At 39.5% G+C, this 25,409-nt stretch overlaps 4 protein-coding genes across 4 annotated transcripts; 3 read left to right on the top strand and 1 right to left on the bottom strand.

The window, feature by feature from the left end:
* Positions 1-4,476: 4,476 nt before the first annotated feature.
* Positions 4,477-10,338, top strand: prelid3b (PRELI domain containing 3). Its single transcript, XM_057338870.1, has 6 exons — positions 4,477-4,603; positions 6,186-6,354; positions 7,446-7,535; positions 7,922-7,992; positions 8,175-8,277; positions 8,478-10,338. Exons 1-6 carry the CDS (start codon positions 4,572-4,574, stop codon positions 8,592-8,594), a joined length of 582 nt encoding a protein of 193 aa, XP_057194853.1. The 5' UTR covers positions 4,477-4,571; the 3' UTR covers positions 8,595-10,338.
* Positions 10,339-10,977: 639 nt separating this feature from the next.
* LOC130556873 (aurora kinase C-like) lies at positions 10,978-14,415 on the top strand. Its single transcript, XM_057338205.1, has 9 exons — positions 10,978-11,187; positions 11,306-11,380; positions 11,788-12,076; positions 12,167-12,200; positions 12,401-12,592; positions 12,755-12,893; positions 12,984-13,132; positions 13,218-13,392; positions 13,775-14,415. Exons 2-9 carry the CDS (start codon positions 11,309-11,311, stop codon positions 13,940-13,942), a joined length of 1,218 nt encoding a protein of 405 aa, XP_057194188.1. The 5' UTR covers positions 10,978-11,187; positions 11,306-11,308; the 3' UTR covers positions 13,943-14,415.
* A 1,598-nt stretch (positions 14,416-16,013) lies between these two features.
* Positions 16,014-18,686, top strand: LOC130556974 (aurora kinase A-B-like). Its single transcript, XM_057338354.1, has 6 exons — positions 16,014-16,186; positions 16,383-16,574; positions 16,737-16,875; positions 16,966-17,114; positions 17,200-17,374; positions 17,757-18,686. The coding sequence occupies exons 1-6, from the start codon at positions 16,110-16,112 to the stop codon at positions 17,922-17,924; spliced, it is 900 nt and encodes a 299-aa protein (XP_057194337.1). The 5' UTR covers positions 16,014-16,109; the 3' UTR covers positions 17,925-18,686.
* Positions 18,687-19,526: 840 nt separating this feature from the next.
* On the bottom strand, positions 19,527-24,026 carry slc32a1 (solute carrier family 32 member 1). The gene is made up of 2 exons (XM_057339025.1): positions 23,095-24,026; positions 19,527-21,839 (listed from the first exon to the last, which is right to left on the bottom strand). Exons 1-2 carry the CDS (start codon positions 23,497-23,499, stop codon positions 20,652-20,654), a joined length of 1,593 nt encoding a protein of 530 aa, XP_057195008.1. The 5' UTR covers positions 23,500-24,026; the 3' UTR covers positions 19,527-20,651.
* Positions 24,027-25,409: the final 1,383 nt, after the last annotated feature.

Genomic DNA, 25,409 nt, shown 5'->3' with positions numbered 1-25,409 from the left:
CTCCGGTCTCGTTTGTGTCCCCGCCCTCTCGTTCCCTCATGATTAATGATGTAATGATTTGATGCCCCGCACCTGTTGCCCTCTTGATTTGGTTCCCTATTTTATGCCCTTGTGTTTTATGTCTTGGGCTGGTTCGTTTTGCTAGTTTGCGTTGCCTTGCTGTGTACCGCTGGAAAGACTGTATTCATTGCTCCAAGGAATTTCCTTCTTTAGTCAAGTCAAGTCGTAGTTTATGTCAAGTGTTGTCTTTAGTCTAGTTTAGTTAGTCTATGTTCCTGTCTAGTCTCCATGTATTGTTCCCCTGTACTATTGTTTTACCCCCTCGTGGGTTTTTGTTTTGTTTATAATTTAATCTTTGTTTCCACCACCACTGTCTGCATTTGGGTTCTCTGTCCTTGCGTACCATGACAAGTTTGAGTACAGAATAATGTAGTAAATACATTTCCTACTGTTTTTAGAGAAGTTATGCAGTTATGTTATATATTTTCATGGCAACAGTCCTGATAGTTCTTGTTTAGTTTTGTGTCACATGTTTATCCATGAGATGATGGAGGTAAAATGGGTTATGAACAGTTTCATGATAACGTATTACTCCATACCAAACTTTTCATCTGTAGTTTGATTTGACTCGGAGTGTCACATGCACACAATACATAATCTGCAATGCTGAACCAGAAGAATGCTCAAGAAACTAAGGAAAGCAAGGTACAGAAACCAATAACACACAGAAGCTTTAAAAACAATAACAATAAAAAAATATGATTTACATTTATATGAACTTTCATGAACAATATTCGAAAATATTGTCATTTGGAGTTAGTGGATTTGAGGTGTGTGTGGGTTGTCTGACATCTCTGTTTCCTTTTAACCTCTTTATATATCGATATGTTTTTGTCCTTATTCATTCAAACACTTCTGCTCTGTGTGAATACCTCAAATCCCTCTGAAGGTAGTGAGGTCGATATTCATCCTTCAGCTGATGCAGGCTGATAATGTCAGAGGGCTTTCATCCTAATGCCCTGAACCCACACACCTACGTCACACACTTAAAACACACATATCCACGTCACGCACCCATGATACATAAAAATATAAAGGAGACAAAGACTTGTTGGAAAAAAGCAGCATCAAACTCTTATACTGATGTGCTTGGAGATTATCCATAAATAACTGAAATAAGCAATGACTTTTTAATACAGAAGGTGAATAAATGTAAAATGATTTGTTTAAACATTAGCGTAAAAGGAAAAAAACCCTAACCCTAATTAAGTATGAAATTTATTTTTGTCAAGCTAAATTTGCACCAGGTACATTGCATGTTTTCTGGAATTTGTCTGCAGTGTTTGCTGTGTTTTGACTGTTTACAAAAGCACATATTACATATGGAAGACACATATAGACCACGCAGATTCAGGCAATTAAGCAAAAACATATGACAATCTTTATAGTATGTCTATCTATCTATCTATCTATCTATCTATCTATCTATCTATCTATCTATCTATCTATCTATCTATCTATCTATCTATCTATCTATCTATCTATCTATCTATCTATCTATCTATCTATCTATCATTTTCAAATTTAAAATCTTCTGAGTTTTACTTCAAACTTTCAAGTCAGGCTTTCTCAAGCCAACATAAAGTTTGTTCACAAACTTTTACCTCATCTAGTTTCGATTGTTCTTTTCCAAATGTACATTGAGACAGCTTTTACAGATATTTTATGGTTTTGTTTACAGTAAAAAAATAGAGCTAGAAGTTCACTTAAGGAAAAAAGGACATCACAAACCTGCAGCCATGACCAGAAACACATCACGATCCTTAAACGCATTAACATCCTCCAGCAGTAGAGGGCGCCTGGAACTCACCAAACGCTCGTGGTGAAAATGTTTACCATTTGCACGTTTGTAGATATATTCTGGAAAAAAAAAGAATAATTTAAAATATAAAATATTAACGCTAAATTGAATGATCTAAATTAATGTTAATATGGCTAATAATAATAGCATGGTTCCAATGTTTTATCTGCACTTCTTGGTAGTAATATTAAATATTGAAAATATAAACTCACATTAGTATGATCACCCTAATTTAAACAAATGAGCAAACTCTAAAACTGTAAAAAAAGTCACATTTAAAGCAAACGTTATCAGTTTTTGCTTAGCACTATCTTTACTTTCCTTGAACCTTTCCTTTTTTAAATATGAACTCTAGAAATCCACAACTATAAACACTAACACTTGTATAACTCTTATTTCTGAAGAAGAAAAAAAGCTGTTCTTTCCCTTTAAACTGCAGTGGTGTCTGGAATGCAGTTAGTGTTGTAGTACACAGGGCCGAATTGAGATTTTTTTCCAGGCCACCCATACACCCACAACCACTCAAAACACTGTATTTATTGAAAGCTGCCAGTGATCTACTTCTCACTCACAGAAGTACATTAAAGCAACACTAGAGAGTTTTTGACCTTAAAATAATCTCTCTAAAATTATTTTAGTGGTAGGACAACTCTTAACTGGATGAATTTTACTGCCACTGCTACCTAAGTAGCCCTCTATCGGCTGAAATCACACTTGTAACTTTGGTGTGCGGGTAGGTTCACAAGCCCCGCCCATCACCTGCTTTACGGCATACGTCACGTTTTACTCGTAGCCTGGGTGAAGTTAGTCAACAGCTAACAATAAGACGAAACAATCTAGTTCAACGCAAGTCTCCAAACCATCACCATGGCAGAGCCAGCAAAAAATCAAAGAGGATAAGAGAGAGTGATCGGACATGAGCCCGAACACGAATCAATATCTGACGGAATTACACTCGGTGGCGCGAGCTGCAAGAAGCAACGGGTTGCAAAACGGATGGGGACCTAACGTTAGCCTTCCTGCTACTGGATTTGAAATCATATATGTAAATTTTTTCTTACTGTCCTGTACTTTTGAGCTTATTAGATATTAGACTGTGCTCAGGTTGTTTATTGGCGCACTAACGTTACTGGTTCACAATTTATAACCGTAAGGTAGACTAGAGATAGTGTAATGTTGCCGAGTCTCAATAGCTTAAGTAGCATGATCGTGCCTCGTCACGAATTTAGAGTTTTGCTTGTAAACGATGACTACCAAACCAAAATAAAGAGTTACTGATTCCTTAGTTCATGCACGTAGACTAATGTTATCGGTCTCTGTAGTTACTATGCTAGGCACTATTCCCATAGCGAGTTGAGTGTAAGTTAGTGATTGCACCTATTACACAAAGCACAACGCCTGGTCGCGAGTGTCTTTCCAAAAATATAACTACAGAAAAGTATTTTTGTTGGTTACTAAACACATTCACATCCATGTGTTGTGTTTTGGGTGACTGCAAATGTGCTATGTAGCTAACGTTAGCACGCTAGCTGCTATGAACAACCAGCTGCTACCTCATAATCTAGTCTAAGCTATTAGTATAGACCAGTAGTATACCCCGCGGGAGCCAAAAGAGTGCTTTAGTACATATTTATGAAGTGACATTGCCCACAGGGATGCCATACAACGACAGTATTTACGACACTGATAATAACAGTTGCGCTTATCAACCACATGGAGGAACCATAAGCAAAAGTTATCTAATGTGGCTTTAAATACAGAGGAGAGATGAACACAAAACTTCATTACTAGGAATTTTTTCAGTGCTCCTGATGGTCAGTCCAGGCCTGGCAGTATGTCATGTGTATGCCATGTGCTGTTGCTTTATTTTTGTCCACTACCAGTGGAAGGTTTAGACCCTTGACACAATGTACTGCATGTTTGATCTTAAGGACCTCTTGATCTGGAGTCTGTTTAAATGCTTAACATTCTGTTAACAAATTTATGTGTACAGTATATGAATGTTGTTTACAAAACAATATTATTTATTAGAATTAAAAAACTTTGAGCAGAGTTTCAGCGTAGTGAAGATAGATACATGAAGCCAATACATGGAAACTCTTTTAGTGCTGTTCACATGCCTCACAGGTTTCACATAAAACTCATGTAATCCAGCGAAATGTGGCTGCTTTAAAGAGACTCAAATATAGTTTTAATTTGTAAAAATATGATTTCCATACCTCAACAATTAATCTGAAAAACATGAATATAGAAGGCGTGTATAAACTTTTCACTCCTAGTTAACTGTCCATTAATTTACTGCAATTAACTGTGCTTTGATGTAGACCATAGTTCTGAATGATCACTGTATTTATGTACCAGAGTACATTAAACATTAAAAACCGGAAGCTTTATGGTTCTTCTTGGCAAAGTTATTTTGTGACCTCTCCAGTTAAAGAACATTATGCCCTAACCTTTCCTAACAGTACACACACGCAATGTTCCCATAGTAAACCTTAATAACTGCTCCATACATGCGCACATTCTCGGGGCGGGAGGATTTTCCGTTCAGAAACCCCGCCGTCTGATTGGCGGAGTGCACTGTTACGCCAGTACTTGCATCAGAGATGGGCGGAGCCACCCATGTCAGTTTTCTCGAACAAACGGCGGAAGCGGCGCGGCGTTACAGAACAGCCTTCACTCATTAAACAGTTCTAACAGAACAAGAACCATGAAAATCTGGACGTCAGAACACGTTTTCAAGTGAGTGAATGATTTATTTCTACTTTGAATGCGATAAGGTGATTATTTGAGAGCTGGTGTCATTTTTACACCGTCCCGTCGTCGTCAGCCGCTGCTGTTAGCCGGGTAAGTTAACGTTAGCTCATCTGTACGAGCTAAAGTCGAGTCGCTTCTGTCAAAAGTTCCGTTTTTATAATCTCCACTTAATTAAAATCGGAATTCGTCTTTAACTCATATTACACAAAATATGTTTCGTTTACAAATTTTAATTAGCTTAGTTATGTGAGTTTATGATTAGCTTCTCGGTTGTCAGTCCTGCAGTGGTCATGCAGTAATGAGGTGACTTGTAACGTTACACCAGTAACACAGTTAACTTAACTAGAGAATAACTAAACTGAATAGCTGTTCTTTAAATACATACGTGAGAGCTCCAATGCTTGCATATTTGCCACACTCGTCTGTTTGTTACACAATTTTACCGGCTTGCCCTTGACTATCACTCTAAAAAAAGACCGGCGAGTGAATGATGGGGTAGATGAACTTGAACATTGTTTCAATTTTACATCAACATTGTTCTCTTCTTTTGGGTCTGCAGGGCATGAAACTAATTTTAGGATTAATTTGTATTGTTGGTAGACTATTAATGATACATTAATGCATCATTCTGTCATTTTAATGCTGCATCTCGTGAGCTGTAGACATTGAAACACGGGCTTGTAAAATAGGTGAATTACAGATGCTTGCTCCATCTAAAGGGTTCAGATTAGATAAGAGTAACTGTATGAATGGCATGAGGACAGTGTGCCGGTTGGATTTTAACCTCTGCACCCTCGTGTGTGTAATGTGTATTAGGTTGCAGTCTTGTGCAGCCATGTTGCGCAACTCTCCTTGGCAGCGCGCACAGGCGACCTTTCCCCTACATGGCCTTCCACCCGACGTCACCCGTCATGTGACTGCTTACCGTCTCCCGGCAACCATTCAGATGACGGACTGTAGCAGAGGAAGCTTTTAGATTGTTCCTGCTCAGTTATATAAGGCGTTACAGTTTATATTGTTTTAATATGCATTGAATTATATTATAGTTAGAGGTGTACATTTGTTTTTACTTTTTAATCTATGCTTTTTCCAGAAGGTTTAATCCAAGGTGATTTATAGCGCGTTCAAGTTATTAATTTCATAAGAATGTGTGCCAATGCCATTGCGCTACAGGAACACCTAATAAAAACCGCGTTTTGGCTTTAAATGATTTGGAAGTTGATGAAGGGGTCCACAAATAGTCCACTCACAGTGTCCTTGGTGGGTCACGCGAAGATGTAATTTGGGAAGTCCTGACGGCTGTAATTGAAGTCACACTTCTGTGGTTATGTTGCGCCGCGTTGGCGTGCTTCTCTCACGCTCATTATATAATACTAAGATTTATTGCTGCTTTAGTGGCTGAAAGAAAACACCTCAAATTAATTTAAAGTCTGTGTACTGAATATACAGTGAAACAGACAAGATATTTTAAAATGTGAAAAAGGGTCATTAAAAAGAATGAGTTTTGTGTGATGTATAGTCTCATATCTCACATCTCTCTCTCTCTGTATCTCTCTCTCACTTATAGTCATCCATGGGAGACCGTGACCAAAGCTGCTATGCAGAAGTACCCAAACCCCATGAACCCTAGTGTGTTTGGAGTGGATGTGTTGGACCGTAACGTTGACCAGCAAGGACGCCTGCACAGCAAGAGACTGCTCAGCACAGAATGGGGCCTGCCCTCTTTAGTTAGATCGGTACGATTCTCTCCTTGTTCTTTTCAATGTGTCGTATAAGGCAGAAGACTTTATATCAGTCATATTCAAGAGAGCATTTATGCTCTGAATGTGTTTTGTGAGATTAGAGACTACTATGGTAGTCAACGATGTCCCGGAACTGAAAATGACTAACATTCTTCCAAATAACTTTCTTTGTGTTCATCAGAAAAAAGTAATTTCTACAGGTATGAAATTACATGAGCGTGAGTAAATGATGATAGAATTTTTAGTTTTGGATGAACTATCCCTTTAAACAGTATTTGAGTGGAGTGGGGCAGCGATTCTATTCCCAGAATTGACCTCTGTTCTTAGCATGTGTCATTGCATGACTTTAGTGACTTAAGCCAGTGAACTGTACAGGTGAGACTTAACTACGTTACCAGGTAATTTAATACAGGGGTCAGAATGTGACCTCTGGCATTCATCCTTTGACACGTTAAGTCCATATTTGTAGTACATTGTTTGCACATCAGCTGAAGGACAAATGTCATTCTGTTCAATATGTTTGTTTGCTTTTGTTGGTCTAAATCTTTAACTCAAACTTTCCATACAGTCTAAAACTGGGCTTTTTTTAAAATCAGGCAGTTCTAAAACAGAAATGAATTGTGTTTAATGGAGTTTGGAAATGTAAGGCTATATAAACTACAGACTCACTCATTATATGGAATATTCTTGCTCTTGGAAAAGATCACATTTCCATCCCGCTATTATGGATTATTGAAAATTGAACCATGAGTCCATGACTTTTGTTTAGTTTGTTGTGGAAACGTGTAATGGTAGCAGTAGGGTGGTTAGTGTGAAACTACAGACTTGCAGTCAAGAATAACCTAATGCCAAGCTAAGTTTGTGGGTTAATAACAGATTGAGTTATATATCTGGGATGTGGAGTGATTGATTTAAGCCAATTTTCACTTGTTGACCCTTACATTAAGTCGTGAAGTAAATAGTGAAGTAAAATTTTATTTCCTGTATTTTGTATCTGTCTATGTATAAAGTTGATATGTATATGCCGTCTGTCTGCTGTTATCAATGAATGATTTGCAGATCAACCCATTTTTTCTTTCCCACAGATAATTGGTAATGCACGAACATGTACATACATCCAAGAGCACTCCGTAGTCGACCCCAAAGAGAAAACCTTTGAACTTCAGTCAACCAATGTAAGCAGACCAACACTGAACAGTTTTCACACTTGCACTTTATTAATGTTGACACACTTGTTTTAAAACACGATTGTTGTTTTCAAAACATGAAAGATTTGATTCATAATTTAACCTGAGACGTTTTGAAGAGCAATTACAGAACAGTAATTACAGCATCTTTTCTTGAGCACATTTTTGAGTCTTTGTTTTATACATTCTCTGTCTTTATGAAGAGCTATTATAAGCTAAACTAAAAAATAAAAGTGTTGAGTTTGCGTGAATGTATTCGGAATGAGGCCTTGCCAGTTTGTGGCAACAGGTGTGATGGGTGTTGTCTTGAGTTATAAAACATGTTCTCTTGATGTGTCATACCCATAATTCTCTGCTATCTTTTCTCATTATAGATCACCTTCACTAACATGGTGTCTGTGGATGAAAGGCTCATATACAGACCGCACCCAGAGGACCCAGAAAAGTAAGATTTCGCTCATGTCTTTCAAACAATTTTTCTGAATACATCACATACACGGACACAGACAATAATGCAACCACAGTACAGTAGAATGAATTTGCTATTATTCTCGCAAAGTCATTTTGAATGTGTCCGAATGCTAAGTTTCATCATTAATGAATGATGTTTCTCTTGACTGCTTGCAGGACGATGCTTACGCAGGAGGCCATCATATCTGTTAAAGGTGTCAGTCTCAGCAGCTATCTGGAGGGACTCATGGCATCCACTATCTCAACCAATGCAGGAAAGGTGGGCCAACTTTACAATTTATCTACTTTGAAATGCTCCGTAATCCTTATAGAACAGCTTCTGTTTAGCCTTAAATGACAATTGAAACTTGCAGATAGAAAAACTGTGTTTGCAGTGTTGTTCATGTCCCTTAGTTTTGCATAACGGCTAAATGTAAAATGTTTGCATTAGTCTTATTGTTGACTGTTTTCTGTCCCTAGGGTAGGGAGGCAATGGAATGGGTGATCAGACGGTTGAACACAGAAATCGAGGAGTTTGCCATCACGGCGAGAGGAACCATTCGCACACCTATGGCCGCCGCGGTCGCAGAGAAATGAACGTTCGTGTGTCACCACGCAGCTCCCTCTGTCTTAATGTCTTTTTTCCGATTACGGAAGTTCAAGCTATCTGCCCCCTCACATTCAAGCGTCTATATTAGAGGCTAATGGGGGAAAATAAGCAAAAAAGAAAGAGGGACTGAGGTTATCACATCGACCCCTATAGACTCTGCACTTATTGTGCTGTCCGCGCACAACAAGAAGAACATGAAGGAGAACCGCAGAACGTTCATTAGGTGTGATGATAAACTCTCAAATGTTTAGTTTTAATAAATTACTTCTCCGGAACAGTTTCACGGCTCGACACCATCAGGGTTATATCAGTGTGGTTTGATGAACTGCATATAATGAGTGAATGGAAGAGAAGACCTGGTTAGAAGTGTTAAAAAGATTTGCACAGGCTGTAAGGGATGCCGTGTGACTGATCGGACCTGTTTGCCAAAAACCACCAAGTGTAGCTGTTACATGCAACTATTACCATCAGAAGGCAGAGCAACTGAGTAACACTGCTTCATCAGCACTTGTACACTTGAAATGGTTATGAATATTATTATAATATTTATTTTTATGGTTGTTGTTATTATTATTATACTAGTAACACTTAAACAGCAGGAAGGGAACAAACTAATCCTGACTAGTAGTTTTAATCTGAAAGATTTTGGAGGACCATTTCAGCAGTATCTCAGATCTGAAGTGTGTGTTTATCTGTGTGAGATGTGTTTGTGCTATTGAGTTCAGAGAAGGTTGAAATGTAACGGCTGATAGTGAGGCTGCTTAGTAGATCTCTGTTGGAACCTTCAAAAACATGGGATGGATAGCTGTGCTTCCTTAGAAAATAAATTATCCACAAATAAAGTACTGAATACAATAGGGTAGCTAACATACAGAACTATGTCAAGCTCTTGTTGCGACGCACGTTTCAAGAGATTCGTAAGGGTTTCGTCACTGGTTAAGAATTTCTACAGGAACGTTCCATATATTTCAAGAGTGATCAATAGATTGGAAGAGACCAGGTGGCATACTGGGTTTCAACCCAGGGCATTCTTTACTCTTATAGGCCAAATATGTACAGGGTGACTGTGGGAAACATTTAAACATGTGCAGGCACTTATTGCAGACGTATTTTATTTGGTTTGATAAATAAAGTCCATTTATTTATTTTTGTGGGTTCATGTTGTCTTTGCCTTGGTGACATGCAGCCACAAATTTCAACTTCAGCATCTTTAATGTCTGTGATGGGAAGTAGCCAATATGCAAATTAAAATAAATGCAGAACATCTTTAGAACTGTGGATGTGCTTACGTTTATGGGATGTATTTAGGAAATGTGATAATGACTGTCTAAACTGTATGAAAAACAGAAAGATGTTACAGTATGGATGTTTTTCTGCAGCACTGAAACTTGTGCATTTATTTTCTTCTCGGTTGTATTAAAGAGCCACTGGCTGTTGTTTACTTCTGAGTTGATATGGATTATTAAAATAATAAAACGTCATGATTGTATTTAAAACAAATTGAATGTGTCACATGTTAATTTAAGTTTTAATCAGAATGCATTGCGAAAACACCTTGGTGAAAAGGCTAAAGTAATTTGGTAATTATTTAAATCAACGTAGTCCAGAGATGTATGGTACTGGATTTAACTAAAGGTCAACGAAACAGATATGATGATATAATGCAGCCTCAGCCGTTTGCATATATTGAAATAAACTAACATTCATACAGCGTGTGTCTGTTTTGTCTTTTGTGCATACACCACACCATGCTGTGGATCCCCTTACTGAATTATGATACTAATTCTGAAAGACAAAAGTAACCTAATTCATTTTAACATTGAAGTAGTTGGAAAATATAAGCAGAAGAACTAAATTAGAGCAAGATGATGTTTGAGATTTTGTCCATGTTACTTTGGCATATACACGATTTCAACAAGAAAAGCATCCGATATATATATATATTTACAATTTTTATGCAAGTGCATCTTTAGGTAGACCATCCATCTATTGTAAAGTAGGCATACTACAAAATAATTCGTATTTGATGTCTTGTGAATAAATTCTAATGTTTTGTTTAATTTTGAGTGCATTGTCTATAATAACTTCTTTTTGTCTTATTGCTGTACTACATGGTACATAACGTGTTTGACATTATTTTTAAAATAATACTTTTAAAAGACGGCAGATTGATGCCTGTTTACGATCAAATACGCCATCTCCTGTTAAAAAGAAGAATGACAGCTCGGCATTTTTCCCAGCTTCACTTGCGCGACAGTACGTCACAAGACGGATTCCCTGCAGCCAATAGGATCCAGCGGGAAGTCCCTTCTAGCCAATCACAGGTCCGATTATTTTTTAAAGGTATTTAAAAGTGGGACGTTTGAAATTAAACAGGCCAGAAGCACGGACGCAGACGAGAACCGCTTTCGTCCTTTTGATAATAAATATACGTATTTATGTATCTTCTCGTTATTAAATGTAAAATACGTCAAGTTTAGTTTATAGTAACGGATTTACAACACGAAGGAAGAGAGATTATCGTGCAATATCGAGTTTTGAGGAGGTTTTGTCGGCGGTAACGTTAGCGGCTAACTGGAGGTATTGGCCGTCGGTCTCCTTTTGAACAGTTGGCCGGACACAAATGCAAACTACTGTATACTGATATTGTTATGTATTGTCTTCTATCTATCTTATACGTTTTGTCGTTTTATTTCAGGATATGGACTCTACTCCAAGAACTAATTCAAGCAGAGATGTAACGTTAAAGGTTCAGCGACCTGAAAATGAAAAGGTAAGTTTCTTGACAATTATTGTTGTATGTTGTAAGGGTTTGACTAATCTTGACTAATCCACAACCATAAAGACTTTTATTCATATATATTTGTTGTCTTTGTATGCTAAATCTGTCATAATTTGGCATCTGAAATACGTTTTATATTGTTGCTTTCACTCATGTTAAACTGTAAAGATAGAAGTAGTACAACGTAAAGATCTAAGTAATGTTTTTACATTTGTGCATATCCAAATTAAATTGCAGTGCATTCAAAATATACAAATTGTACTGTTGTGTTTTCTTGGGTTTTGAACCCACAACTTTTACCAGGACCACCTGTCACACAAGCTGTATGTAGTTGTGAAGATTATCATTGAGCAAAGAGCATTGCTTTCATTAGAAATATTTCTATTCATGTTGTGCAGATTTGTGCCAGCGGGCCCAAAAGAGTTCCAGTGACTCACAGCAGCCGGAAGCCCGTGCCCACTCCTCACGCGCGTGTTTTGGGTACGCAGGGGGTTCAGCAACCTGCAAGTCAGCAGAAACCTGCTGGGCCATCGGTCCCTGTGAAAACTCCGTGCCCCGGAGACCAGAACATCAACCCTGACCATCTTAAAACACAGACGCAACATAAATCAATACAGAGCCAACCCAAGCCAAACTCCACCAACAGTGTTCCTGCAGCCGAACCCAGAAAACAGGAGAATCCTCAACGTAACCGAACCCAACCATGTTCCTTGAATATCTAGAATGTTCTTGATTGTGAAAAAGAATTAAAGATCTTACTGGTTCCTTTTTTTTCAGAAACGCCTACCCATGGACCATCCAGTAGTGCAAAGTAAGATTTTTTTTTTTTCAACTTTGCAGTGAACGTTATTCATTTGTTTATCTCAATATTTAGATGACATGTTAGGATAGAAATTTGTACGATGGGAGAATTGTTTGTTTTGAAAATGGGGAAATGGCCATTTTAAATTCATGTAGTCTTATTGTAAGAGGTGTGTAACGGTGCACGTGTTTGCTCTGTCGGTTCTTCAGAAAAGCCTGGAGTTTAGAGAACTTTGATATCGGACGAGCTCTCGGCAAAGGCAAGTTTGGGAGCGTGTATCTGGCCAGGGAACGTCAGACCAAGTTTATTCTGGCTCTGAAGGTTCTGTTCAAAAAGCAGCTGGAGAAAGCAGGCGTAGAGCATCAGCTCCGGAGGGAGGTGGAGATCCAGTCTCATCTCAGGTATGATGCTTTTTAATACTTTAAAGTTTCAGAGTTCCATTTTTCCCCCTCGTAACAAAATGTGCTTTATAATGCTGACTGAGGAACATTTTGTGTTCTACACGTGTAATGTGTTCAGAATTTGAAATCCGATCTGATTGTTGCGATTCGTTTTGTTTTCAGACATCCCAACATCCTGCGTCTCTATGGTTACTTTCACGACGCTGCTCGTGTCTATCTCATCTTGGAGTTTGCCCCAAAAGGAGAGCTGTATGGTGAGCTCCAGCGCTGCGGCACCTTTGATGATCAGCGCAGTGCCACGGTAACTGTTTCTGTTTGATGTGCATTATGTGCATTCAACCCCAGCTGACAGCAGTTTTTCAGTGTGTGTCTATCTGTTGTCTGTTGGCAGTATATAATGGAGCTCGCTGATGCTCTGAACTACTGCCACTCAAAGAACGTCATCCACAGAGACATTAAACCTGAGAACCTGCTGCTGGGAGCCAATGGGGAGCTGAAGATTGCAGACTTTGGTTGGTCTGTCCACACTCCGTCCTCAAGGTGACTGGCAAATTGTCTCGTGGTGTTTTTAGTGCATTATGTTCTCTCGTGTTTAACTGCATGCATGTTGTAAATGGTTTAACAGGAGGTCGACACTCTGTGGGACGCTGGATTATCTTCCTCCAGAGATGATCGAAGGCAAAACTCACGATGAAAAAGTGGATCTGTGGAGTCTGGGTGTTCTTTGCTATGAGTTTCTGGTTGGTCGGCCACCTTTTGAAACTAAGACCCACGAAGAGACGTACCGCAAGATTTCCAGGGTAAGTGAAGTACCTGATCTGCACAGATTCTGTCATGCGCTCCTGAGTTTGAGCTCAGTCTGTGTGACTCCTTCCTGACATTTAATGCGTTGATATGTAAGGATCAGGTTTATTTCTTTAAGAGGAAACAAGGAAAATCAAATAAAAAATGTAGACTATGCAACACCTTTTTTCCATGTTAAACACTATTGGCTGTTCGCTTTCAAATGTCAGCCTTTTCTGTCCACATACATGATGCGTAATCATCAATTTAGGATTTTGTTTTAGCTGTAAAGGTTTGGTACAGTCTGGATTAACTTGGAACAACTTTGTGCTCCATTTGTCTGCTGTCTTTGACATTATATTCATTTGACTTCTGTATTTGCTCTCCTTATACCTACAGGTGGAATTTACATATCCAGCTCATGTGAGCGAAGGCAGCAGAGATCTGATCAATAGACTACTAAAGCACAACCCAATGCACAGACTTCCCATCCAGCAAGTCCTGGTTCATCCCTGGGTTGTGGAGAACTCCGTCAAAAAGCCGATCACCCACACAGCCGACAAGTGAGCAATGCTGCAGTCGTGATATGAAACCCTTGGCCAGAATGATTTCTTTCTTTTCTGTCATCCTTTGGAAAAACTTTTTCTTGTGTTTTTTACGTGTTGTGCTCACATGCTGCAATTTACATGTCATTTGTAAATATTTAATTGTTTGAGACGTGCATTGTAAAATTTTAAGTTACTTGAAACAATAAATTGTATTATTCTATCGTGACTTGATCACCTTCTTTGGTTTTAATGTAAATCTTGATAGCACACATACATCTGGCTTGCGTCTATTTGACGTCTACATTTACTTTGGCAAAACGTCTCGGTCTGAGAAGTCATAGACATCTATAAGAAGTCAGTAAGATGTTTTATTTAGAATGGATGTAAAATGTCTCTCAGATGTTTTTACACAGCAGATGTTTTCCAGATCTTTAGCAGACGTCTCCGAGGTGTATTGCAGATGAGCAAACGTCAAATAGACGTAAGCCAGATGGAGTGTGCTACTTTGTTGGTGTGGGAATAAAGAACTTCAAACATTCTTACACTTCTCTTTCTATGTCCCTGAAGTTTTCAGGACAGTTTTTGCTGTGCAATCTCAGTAGCCTCTGTAGTGCTCTTCAATCGTTGCCTCTTCTTGATTAAAGCATCCCTTTTTTTAGCAGAATATGTAAATGATGCATCAGGTGTTGCAAAATCAAATGGCTTCATGTTTTTTTTGTCAAATATGAAGCTTGCGTTGTGAGAAACTTTATTTACTTTTATAAATTGAAGATTGACTTTCTTTCACTGTGTCCGATGCTACATGATGGTGAACCCTCTCACTTTAGTTTTCTCTGGTAAGCAGTTAAAAATCAAGCAGTTTTATTTTGAGTGAACCTAAATTGGGCTACTAAAATTCTTTAGTTTACTTGATATTTACTATGATAATGTATATCACATATCACAACTGTGCAGTGCTTTCAACCACATAATGTTTCATTTAGCCTTCAGACATATACACGTGCCTACAAGCACAAAATACATTTAGAGATTGTATAATACACACTGATGTCTATAAAAGCGGCAATAATAATCTCCTCAAATGTAATTTGACGGATGTTTTATTCAGATCAGACACAGTATCTGCAATTTAATCAATTGTTAAGATCACTCAATTCTTCTACCAGTTCACCAGGCACTTACGTTTGTGTTTTTAAGAGAAGTGGATGAATTCACGTGATGTAAATCCGACAGATCTCAGACCACGGCAGAAACAAACATGGCGGCGCCCGCTTATAGCTCAACTAACGCGATCATTATAAAAGTGTTTAAACCACAAAACACATTCACATATCTGACAATCGGAATGTCAGATATTTCATGACATAGTTAACAGTTTGTGCATTTTTTTGAGTAAAAAAGCAATAAATGCATGTAAAAGCAATGCATCAGTCATACAGCTGCTGTGGCTCTGCGGTGTGTCACGTGATAAGCAGTGCCGCGTCGCTATGGAAATGTTAAAGTGATAGGCTGCCTTCTTAACGGTCGCCTTGGAAAAGCTAGTCAAACACTGAAACTAGTCACTGTAGCTAGTCAAACACTGAAACTAGTCATGTAGCTAGTCAAACACTGAAACAAGTCATGTGGCTATTCAAACACTGAAACGGGTGTCAGGTGTAGCCAAGCTTCAGGAATATGGTTTCACAGCCAAAAGGCAGAAAAAGAGAAAAGCACTCAAATACAAACAACATTTTTGGTCTTTAGTGGTTCTTTCATTTTGTTCTTTTTTTCTGTTAATTATTAAGAGTTTCAGAAAATATTGTTTGGTCTTATACTATAAATTAAAAAATGCACTGAAAAGTTATAGATGGTTGATTATTTGTCTAGGTAAGTATAATTTTTTCATAGATTAAAAATAGCTTTTAAAATATGCAAACTGACAATACTATGTAAAGTGGTTCAAAACATCTCCCTTTAAAACGCTATTGGTCAGTCCTGGAGGGCCGGTGTCCTGCAAAGTTTAGCTTCAACCCTAATCAAACACACCTGAACAGCTAATCAAGGTCTCACAAAGCAGACTATAACTTCCAAACAGGTGTGTTGAGCCAAGTTGAAGCTAAAGTCTGCAGAACGTTGACCCTCCAGGACCGACATTGGACACACCTGGGTTGAAGGAATATTTACTTGGCCTGAAAAAATCAGTCGTAATGTTTTTCACTACAATCCATGTTACTGGTTCCTTTTTTTCAGAAACGCCTATCCATGGACTATCCAGTAGTGCAAAGTAAGATTTCTTTTCAACTTTGCAGTGAACGTTATTCATTTGTTTATCTCAATATTTAGATGACATGTTAGGATAGAAATTTGTACGATGGGAGAATTGTTTGTTTTGAAAATGGGGAAATGGCCATTTTAAATTCATGTAGTCTTATTGTAAGAGGTGTGTAACGGTGCACGTGTTTGCTCTGTCGGTTCTTCAGAAAAGCCTGGAGTTTAGAGAACTTTGATATCGGACGAGCTCTCGGCAAAGGCAAGTTTGGGAGCGTGTATCTGGCCAGGGAACGTCAGACCAAGTTTATTCTGGCTCTGAAGGTTCTGTTCAAAAAGCAGCTGGAGAAAGCAGGCGTAGAGCATCAGCTCCGGAGGGAGGTGGAGATCCAGTCTCATCTCAGGTATGATGCTTTTTAATACTTTAAAGTTTCAGAGTTCCATTTTTCCCCCTCGTAACAAAATGTGCTTTATAATGCTGACTGAGGAACATTTTGTGTTCTACACGTGTAATGTGTTCAGAATTTGAAATCCGATCTGATTGTTGCGATTCGTTTTGTTTTCAGACATCCCAACATCCTGCGTCTCTATGGTTACTTTCACGACGCTGCTCGTGTCTATCTCATCTTGGAGTTTGCCCCAAAAGGAGAGCTGTATGGTGAGCTCCAGCGCTGCGGCACCTTTGATGATCAGCGCAGTGCCACGGTAACTGTTTCTGTTTGATGTGCGTTATGTGCATTCAACCCCAGCTGACAGCAGTTTTTCAGTGTGTGTCTATCTGTTGTCTGTTGGCAGTATATAATGGAGCTCGCTGATGCTCTGAACTACTGCCACTCAAAGAACGTCATCCACAGAGACATTAAACCTGAGAACCTGCTGCTGGGAGCCAATGGGGAGCTGAAGATTGCAGACTTTGGTTGGTCTGTCCACACTCCGTCCTCAAGGTGACTGGCAAATTGTCTCGTGGTGTTTTTAGTGCATTATGTTCTCTCGTGTTTAACTGCATGCATGTTGTAAATGGTTTAACAGGAGGTCGACACTCTGTGGGACGCTGGATTATCTTCCTCCAGAGATGATCGAAGGCAAAACTCACGATGAAAAAGTGGATCTGTGGAGTCTGGGTGTTCTTTGCTATGAGTTTCTGGTTGGTCGGCCACCTTTTGAAACTAAGACCCACGAAGAGACGTACCGCAAGATTTCCAGGGTAAGTGAAGTACCTGATCTGCACAGATTCTGTCATGCGCTCCTGAGTTTGAGCTCAGTCTGTGTGACTCCTTCCTGACATTTAATGCGTTGATATGTAAGGATCAGGTTTATTTCTTTAAGAGGAAACAAGGAAAATCAAATAAAAAATGTAGACTATGCAACACCTTTTTTCCATGTTAAACACTATTGGCTGTTCGCTTTCAAATGTCAGCCTTTTCTGTCCACATACATGATGCGTAATCATCAATTTAGGATTTTGTTTTAGCTGTAAAGGTTTGGTACAGTCTGGATTAACTTGGAACAACTTTGTGCTCCATTTGTCTGCTGTCTTTGACATTATATTCATTTGACTTCTGTATTTGCTCTCCTTATACCTACAGGTGGAATTTACATATCCAGCTCATGTGAGCGAAGGCAGCAGAGATCTGATCAATAGACTACTAAAGCACAACCCAATGCACAGACTTCCCATCCAGCAAGTCCTGGTTCATCCCTGGGTTGTGGAGAACTCCGTCAAAAAGCCGATCACCCACACAGCCGACAAGTGAGCAATGCTGCAGTCGTGATATGAAACACTTGGCCAGAATGATTTCTTTCTTTTCTGTCACCTTTTGGAAAAACTATCTTGTATGTTTTTTTAAGTGTAAATTGTAGCATGTGAACATGTCATTTGTAAATATTTAATTGTTTGAGACATGCATTGTAAAGTTTGAAAACAATAAATTGTATTCTGTTGTGATTTTACCACCTTCTTTGGTTTTAATGTAAATCTTGATAGCACACATACATCTGGCTTGCATCTGTTTGACGTCTGCATTTACTTTGGCAAAACGTCTCGGTCTCAGACGTCATATAGACATTTGTAAGATGTTCGGCAGATGTTTTTACACAGCAGATGTTTTCCATATCTTTAGCAGACGTCTCCGAGATGTATTGCAGATGAGCAAACTATATTGCAGACGTCAAATAGACGTAAGCCAGATGGAGTGTGCTACTTGAATATTTACTATAAGGTTAAAACACACGTTTGTACTGTAGGAAAATTTCTAAATACTGTAAAGTATGCTGCAGTATTTCTTCAGGTGGGTATTTGGATTTAAATTAATTGTACAGCGCAGAATAGCGTGTCTGATCTCAAGACGGCGCTGTTGTCTAATGTTTGCGAGTGTCTTAAGTCAACCCCAGGCGGCGCGTGATACTGAGAAAATGGCTCCTCCATCTGAACTCAAATTCCCACAATTCAACGCGAGCCTAACTGTAGAAACTGTAGACTGTAGAAACATTATGGAAAAGAATTAACTTGCCATCAAACGTTTCAGTTATGAGAATGATCGTGTCTATGCAAATTAGTTTAATAAAATAAAATAAAAAATGTATAAATAAAAACTGATTTATTCGCCTTGATTTGTTCTCTGTAATGCACTTGTCCTGCAAATATGAATTTAGTTTCATTTTATTCATCTATTAACTGAAGCTATTTTCATGTGTAAATGTTAAATAATGGAAAGAGTTTTAAAATCTTGAAATATTTCTCTCTGCCTTCCTTTTCGTGTCTGTGCGTGTGTCTCGTTTTATTATTTTCCACTTGATCTTTCTTTCAGGCAGACACGAGTCGTGTTTTATTCTTTTTATTTTAACAGCAATGACTCAAACAGTTCGTCCAGATGTTTGTTTACCGGTTTGACCCGCAGACTCTGAGGCAAACATCTGTCCACGCGCTCACGCGCTGTTGCTCCCTCCACATATGAGTGACAGGTTGAATTAATTTATTTTAAATAGGCAATACTATAGGCCTACTTCAAAAGATTTTAATGAACGTCTAATTTTTTCTCAAAGTTCATATTTGCGCAGTCATTTGTAGCGTTTCATGCATAATAAATGTTAAATTCGCCTTATAGGCCATTTAACTCGACAAACACATAAATACTCAGAAAATGTAATTGCGTTTAAAATATATACTTTGCCAACCCCCAAAAGAAAAAAAATCATATACGATTGAATGTTATTTGAATATGGTCTCTTTGATCATTCGGAATGAATGCGAGAGCGTGTTTGTGGATGGTTTTGCAGATTTATTGTGTTTTGGAGGGAAAATGCACGTGTTCAGTGGGGTTTTTATAACACATAAAACCAAAAACAATTGTACAATATAATTTCACGCGTTTCTTTATTCTGCAATATATTCATTTTCACGATATATGATAACGGTTTTGTGATATACATTCCATCTTTTAAACCACAATAACACAACACATACGGTTTTATAACATTTCCACAGCACCCATTGGATTGCACAAAATGAAAAATGTCTTATGCAAGTCCCTCGATTTGGAGTAGGCTAATGCATCAGACAGCTTGATTTCGATAGAAACAAAACGTACGCAGGGGGACATGAAGCTTCTTTTGTGCTTTATTATAATTCGTTATTTGATATACGATTAACACAATTCAAATTGAGTGATTCGAGTTAAATGTTGTCAATTTAGATTTTCCATCCATCAGACGTATTTTCTTTCCTATGGCCCTCGTCTTTATCCTCGTCGTATTTTCGTTATTATCAAATGGTCATAAAAATATGATTTCCTTAGCGTGTTGAGATCTGAACTGAAATGCAACGTATTTTTTTCTGTGTGTAAATCCCTTTGTTTTCTTATTCACCAGAATATCTTCAACGCTGCATGGTCATTCAGAATGCATAGTTTAAGAAATTAATCACCTGTAAAATCTACTTTGCCCTCTCTGTTTAATTTTGGCTACAGAGATGTAAAACAAATGCGTATTCGGATCTAATTGTTCATTATCCCAAAAATTGTTCTATATTTCTCTACATACCCTTGTTCGTTTTATTGCCACGGTGTTGGTCCCCTGTAAATAATGAGCTTTTTATTTTAACAATATTTATTGCAGGTCATAAAGACGCGTTTTCTAATGTCATTTTGTTTCTTTCAGCAGTTGAACGCCCTTGTAATCGAGCCAAATCTTGTCTTTTCTTCTTGGAAAAAATAACCAGTAAACTCTCTTAAAAAGAACCGTGTTTTGTGCTGATGTATATTTACAACACGCCCTTTTGACCAATGCGCAAACGTAAAGATGCGTTTTCGGATTGCGAGTTCGTTCATTTATTTATAGCCTATCTATCGTGTAGTGAAGTCAGATTTGCAGACACTTTCGAGGTTAAAGCCGAGGTCTGGTGTATTTTAGGGGGACGGGAACGTATCGGTCTGGTTATTGTTATGTAGGATGCGTTTAACACTTATCATCAAATGATCACCAAACTAATCCGGAATGTTGTATTTGTACGCTTCGATGAGACCCTCGACGGAATGAATGAAGCCCGAAATACTGCATATACCCCCGATGACAAATATAGCGACGTCGAAGAACACCTGATGCCACAAGAGCTTTCTCCACAGCAACTTGAGATGAAACAGGCTGGGGAGGAGAAAGCACAGGCCCGCGCCCGTCAGGCTGCCCGTCAGACCCATGAGAAGCGCGAAATGCGGCACGTAGATCGCCATGAACATCGTGAACACAACTAGGGCACAGCGGAGAGAGAGGCCCCAGGACTTGAGACGCCCATCGCCCCCGTAGCAATCCGGGAAGAGCGCCCGGCTTCCGTCTTGGAAGAAAGACTTTTCCAGGACCTCTACGGCAGCGAAAAACGGCAGCGGGTAGGAGAGCAGCGCCTTGGCCACCAAGAAGAGGTTCACGACGGCCCTGATGCTCGACGGCAGGTTGTCCGTGATGACTTCCTTGGTGTCGTCGGCCCACGTCAGGTAGGCCACCAGGGCGAAGAGGCCTTTGAGGATGCAGGCAGCGATGTGAGTCCAATTCATCATGCAGTGGAACTCGCTGGGTTTCTGCATGTTCCCTTCCATGGAGGGCAGGAATATCTGCGAGGTGTAGCTGAACACGATGATGCCGATGGAGATGGGGAACTTCTTGACGTCAATGTAAAACTTCACCTTGTCCCACGCCCAATCACGTGCCCTGGATAGGCAGTAGGCAATCACTAGGATGTTGATGATAAAGTGCGCGATGGTGCAGAGCAAGCTGAACTTGGACACGGCCTTGAGGTTCTTGAGGAAGGCGCAAGGCAGAAGTGCGGCGGTAGCGATGATGGCCCACGACCTCTGAGACACCGGGAAGTTCGGAAAGCTGTTGTACATCAGATTGCCGCTCACCACCACGTACAAAATGCAGGTCATCACGAGCTCAATTATTTGAGCTACATTGACGACGTGGCCGCCCAGCGAGGGGAACCGCGGCGCGCAACACGCGTTGGCGATATCCACATACGATTCTCTCACTCGTACCAGCTGCCCGTCTTCGTTTTCTTCGTAGAGGCAAGCGATGAGGATCTTTCCCGTGTAGCAGCACACGACAGCAGCAAATATAATGAGGAACAGTCCGAGATATCCGCCGTGGAGGATGGCGTACGGCAACCCCAGAACGAACATGCCCTGAAAAAAAAAACAAGCACAGGTGCGCCGTCACACAATAGAACGCGGAGGTCTTTCGCATGTCTAAATCATTCATAATGTAATGCATTCCATTCTATTCATACACATTGTACATATATTGTCATATTTTTCGTGTCACAGGGGCTAATATGGATTCCTTAAAATATAGATATCCAAAAGGCTCTTTGTTGGGCTGCACGGTTCCATATAGAACCTTTAAGATCCACAGAATCTTTCTGCTGCACAAACGGTAATTTGTGGTGAAAAAAGGCTCCACAAACAAAAAAAAGCTAAGAAATATACAATTTTCTTTTTCATTACATTTTTATGGGGTTCTTTGGGGAATTAAAATTGTTATTCATTGGCATTGGTGCAAACAACCTTTTTAGCACCTATATTTTTAAGAGTTTTTAAACTATAATATTTTGGTGTCACGACAAACAACGAGCGTTTTATTTCATTATTAAAATGTCAGTTGTTTCAGGTCTAGCTTAGGCAGGTTTAGTGCGCCATCAGTTTCGGTATTCCCTGCAGATGTTGCAGTAGAGCTTTAGAAATGCAGCTGAATTCAGCGAGGACATTCCATTTGCTCTGAGCAAAGTCACGCTCTCCTCATAGTGTCGTCATCAGCATGAATTGAATAGGCAGGGAGTCACGTCACGGGTGTCAGTTTGATGTTAAGAGCTTTAACTGCGCATGATTGAATATGTGCGGGATTTTATTGGTTATTTGCAAATTTTGGTCACTACAACAACGTGTTAAAGAAATAACGTGATATTTTCATCCCTGACGATAAACCCGAAAGAACTAATCAATTTAATTTAAAATAGTTTTAATCCTTTTCATTTGACCTCAACGCAAAGGGGACATTATGGTCTCCAATTTACGCACGTCGAAAAGAGAACTAACAACTCACGCGAATCCCACTATTCTTTGACTGTAAAAACAAAAGGTAAGGCAGTGTCGAAATTCAGTAAAAATGTTGTATTTTAAAGCTCAGCTCTTTGCTAAACCTACCTGGAGCGAACAACATGCTTCCTCCTCCAAATCTCTAAAGACACGACATTACGATAAACCCGCGCCACCAAAGCGTTTCGCTTCATTACAATGGTGCATAAGACTTGATCAATTATTTTTTATCTGCACATTTCGTAACATACTGGCATTTAATAATATATATTTATTTAAAAACAGCTGACTGCGTTCAGGCAATGCGCATTCACAGTTGGACACTTTACGCGCAATGCCTTTTTACCTGAATCGCATTGGTCACGTTCCATCCAGCCTCCCAAGCAGTTATTTTTGGCTTGTCCGTACTGGCTAATTCGGAGCTAAATCCGCCGTCTTTGGACGCTGAGGTCGGTGGACCCGTTCCATCCCTCTGGTAATGGCTGTCCCCTTCAGCCATCCCTTCTCCCCCAATTTCCCCAACGCCCTCTCCACCCATTTCATCGTTTTTAAGTATGTCCATCTGAAGTCCCTGCCTGTGGTCATAGTCCAGATCATCACAGGCGGCGAAACCCAAACCCTCTTCATCGGTGGCGGCCTGGAAGCCCATTCTGGCGAACATCCCACTCACCTTTGCCTGCGACTTATTGGTGACCGTGTGGGCCGCGTTGGTCAGCTTGTTCGAGATCTTGCTTCTAATTAACGTGGCCATGATTACTTTTCTTCACGCGGACCAATTAAAATACGACTGCAATTTACGTTTAGATTAAACTAGTTTTAGTGTGCAAAGAGAACGGCCTCTCGTTGTGACGCGTATTCGTTATCTCCAGTTCTGACTGAAATCACGCCTGGTGTTTTTGGTATTCCCGTGGATCATGTCACTTTCAGGCGTAGATTATACCTGGCGCCCGCATCCTGTTCGCCCCCTCCTCTCTTTTTTTCTGTCCGAACGCTGAGACGCGCTTCCAATGTGAGAGAGCCGATTTAATGTCCGGTGCGTAAAGGAGAATGCTCGCGTTTCGTTTTGATCGAGCTGTCGGCTCTCTGTATCCGTGGGACAGCTCGACTCCTGTGTTTCAGTGGCAGTCGTTGGTGCCAATGCGGTACACTGGAGCTCGGGGGTGTTGAGAGAGAGGCACGTGTCACCGTCAGCCTGCCAATGCCAAGAGTCTCGCGCGCACCGCGCGTCTCCGGCTCCCAATGCGCGCTACTCCTCACCGACGAAAAAAAAACGGGGTAAAGATTTGCTGCATTTCTAGGGGAGGTGCTTGCAGTGCCCCATCCTCCACTCTCATTATGCCCGATACTTGGTATGAGCACCCAATGGCATCAGGGGTCTCGGCGTGTTGCATAACTTTACGTATATATAAACCATCTCCACACATCGGACAAGGTCTCACATGGACACACTAAAAGTTGTTTCGAAATATTCTTGACTTTTCCCTTTCTTTTTTTCAGACTGCCAGGTTTTTAATAACTTCAGCTGAAGGTTTAAAGGACATGAAATAATTTTGGCTCATTTTCAACAAGAAGAGACATGGCAACCTCACTGCATAGAGCTCGTTTTGGAATAAGCGTTATATTGGATTTAAAGCTTTTTTCGGTCGTCACTGGAATGAACAAGCAATGAAAAACGTCGCAGTTATGAATCTGCCTTTTAATAGTCATGGTTTAAGAGCTAAATGATCTCAAGTGTATTTGTACAGTTTGCTATTCATACAATTAGCAAAATGTTTATCATGGATGATGCAGAAATCTTGGCTGTGTTTTAGTTAATCTGCATTATGTTGTTTTTTTGGGGGGATGGACAAATTACAAAGCAATAGAAATAGTTTCTTCAGTCTAAGAGAGATTTCATTTATTTGCACCCGCCATGTAGCACATCTTTAATTTTTTGATATTGTAGTTGAATGAATGCGTTTTGTACACGAGCTTCCCTGTGGATTCCTATAAACCCTGAAGGGGACACGTCATAAAATCATCATAGGCCTCAGAGCTCGTTTCATTCGTGCACGTTTGGATCAAATTGATTTTGTCTGATATTCAAATCTTTCATCATTTTAACACAGGTTCTTCCAATGCTAACATATACGCATTCCATTAAATAGCCTAAATTTATTTAAAATAAAATATGCGTGCTTTTTGATGTCATAGAATTATGTGAGTCTGCTTACTAAATATTGTTTAGTAAAGAGGCCATGATTACAAACATGTTATTTATATCGTGACCTGTGCGATATTGTAAAAGTCTAACACGCGAAGGCATAAATAAATAGTCAAAATTACATTTTTCCTCTTTATTCTGTTCCCTCTTACACAAACCCAGGAAAAATGCAAATTGCTGCAATTATAATTTAATTTCTTATACTGCAGTCAAAGGCGATTGTAGAACAGTGACAATATTTGATAAAAAAAAGTCAACAGGAAATTTATTTTAATTTTAAGGGCGTTTTCTGTGAGAGGTTTTGTTGAACTTCATTTCAGCACCGAGGGAACGGACAGCGACCACATGAACTCTGACTCTAAATCTTCCTCAATCCGGCATTATGTTTGTCATTAAAAGATACAATTTCAATGTTGTACATGCTGTATTTGTCACCGAATATTTCACTTAAAGCCGAA

This window comes from Triplophysa rosa, linkage group LG7 (assembly GCF_024868665.1).
Source record: "Triplophysa rosa linkage group LG7, Trosa_1v2, whole genome shotgun sequence".
NCBI lineage: Eukaryota > Metazoa > Chordata > Actinopteri > Cypriniformes > Nemacheilidae > Triplophysa > Triplophysa rosa.
Note: the sequence above shows the minus strand (reverse complement) of the source record. Positions and strands in the feature narration are given on the sequence as shown.

Coding starts and splice junctions, on each gene's coding strand:
- prelid3b (XM_057338870.1), top strand. CDS start 4,572: ATGAAAATCTGGACGTCAGAACACGTTTTCAA. Junction 4,604..6,185: donor ACGTCAGAACACGTTTTCAA/GTGAGTGAATGA, acceptor TCTCACTTATAG/TCATCCATGGGAGACCGTGA. Junction 7,536..7,921: donor TTGAACTTCAGTCAACCAAT/GTAAGCAGACCA, acceptor TTCTCATTATAG/ATCACCTTCACTAACATGGT.
- LOC130556873 (XM_057338205.1), top strand. CDS start 11,309: ATGGACTCTACTCCAAGAACTAATTCAAGCAGAGATGTAACGTTAAAG. Junction 13,133..13,217: donor GTCCACACTCCGTCCTCAAG/GTGACTGGCAAA, acceptor ATGGTTTAACAG/GAGGTCGACACTCTGTGGGA. Junction 13,393..13,774: donor CGTACCGCAAGATTTCCAGG/GTAAGTGAAGTA, acceptor TTATACCTACAG/GTGGAATTTACATATCCAGC.
- LOC130556974 (XM_057338354.1), top strand. CDS start 16,110: ATGTTTTTCACTACAATCCATGTTACTGGTTCCTTTTTTTCAGAAACG. Junction 16,575..16,736: donor GAGATCCAGTCTCATCTCAG/GTATGATGCTTT, acceptor TTTTGTTTTCAG/ACATCCCAACATCCTGCGTC. Junction 16,876..16,965: donor ATGATCAGCGCAGTGCCACG/GTAACTGTTTCT, acceptor GTCTGTTGGCAG/TATATAATGGAGCTCGCTGA.
- slc32a1 (XM_057339025.1), bottom strand. CDS start 23,499: ATGGCCACGTTAATTAGAAGCAAGATCTCGAACAAGCTGACCAACGCG. Junction 21,840..23,094: donor ACGTGACCAATGCGATTCAG/GTAAAAAGGCAT, acceptor TTTTTTTTTCAG/GGCATGTTCGTTCTGGGGTT.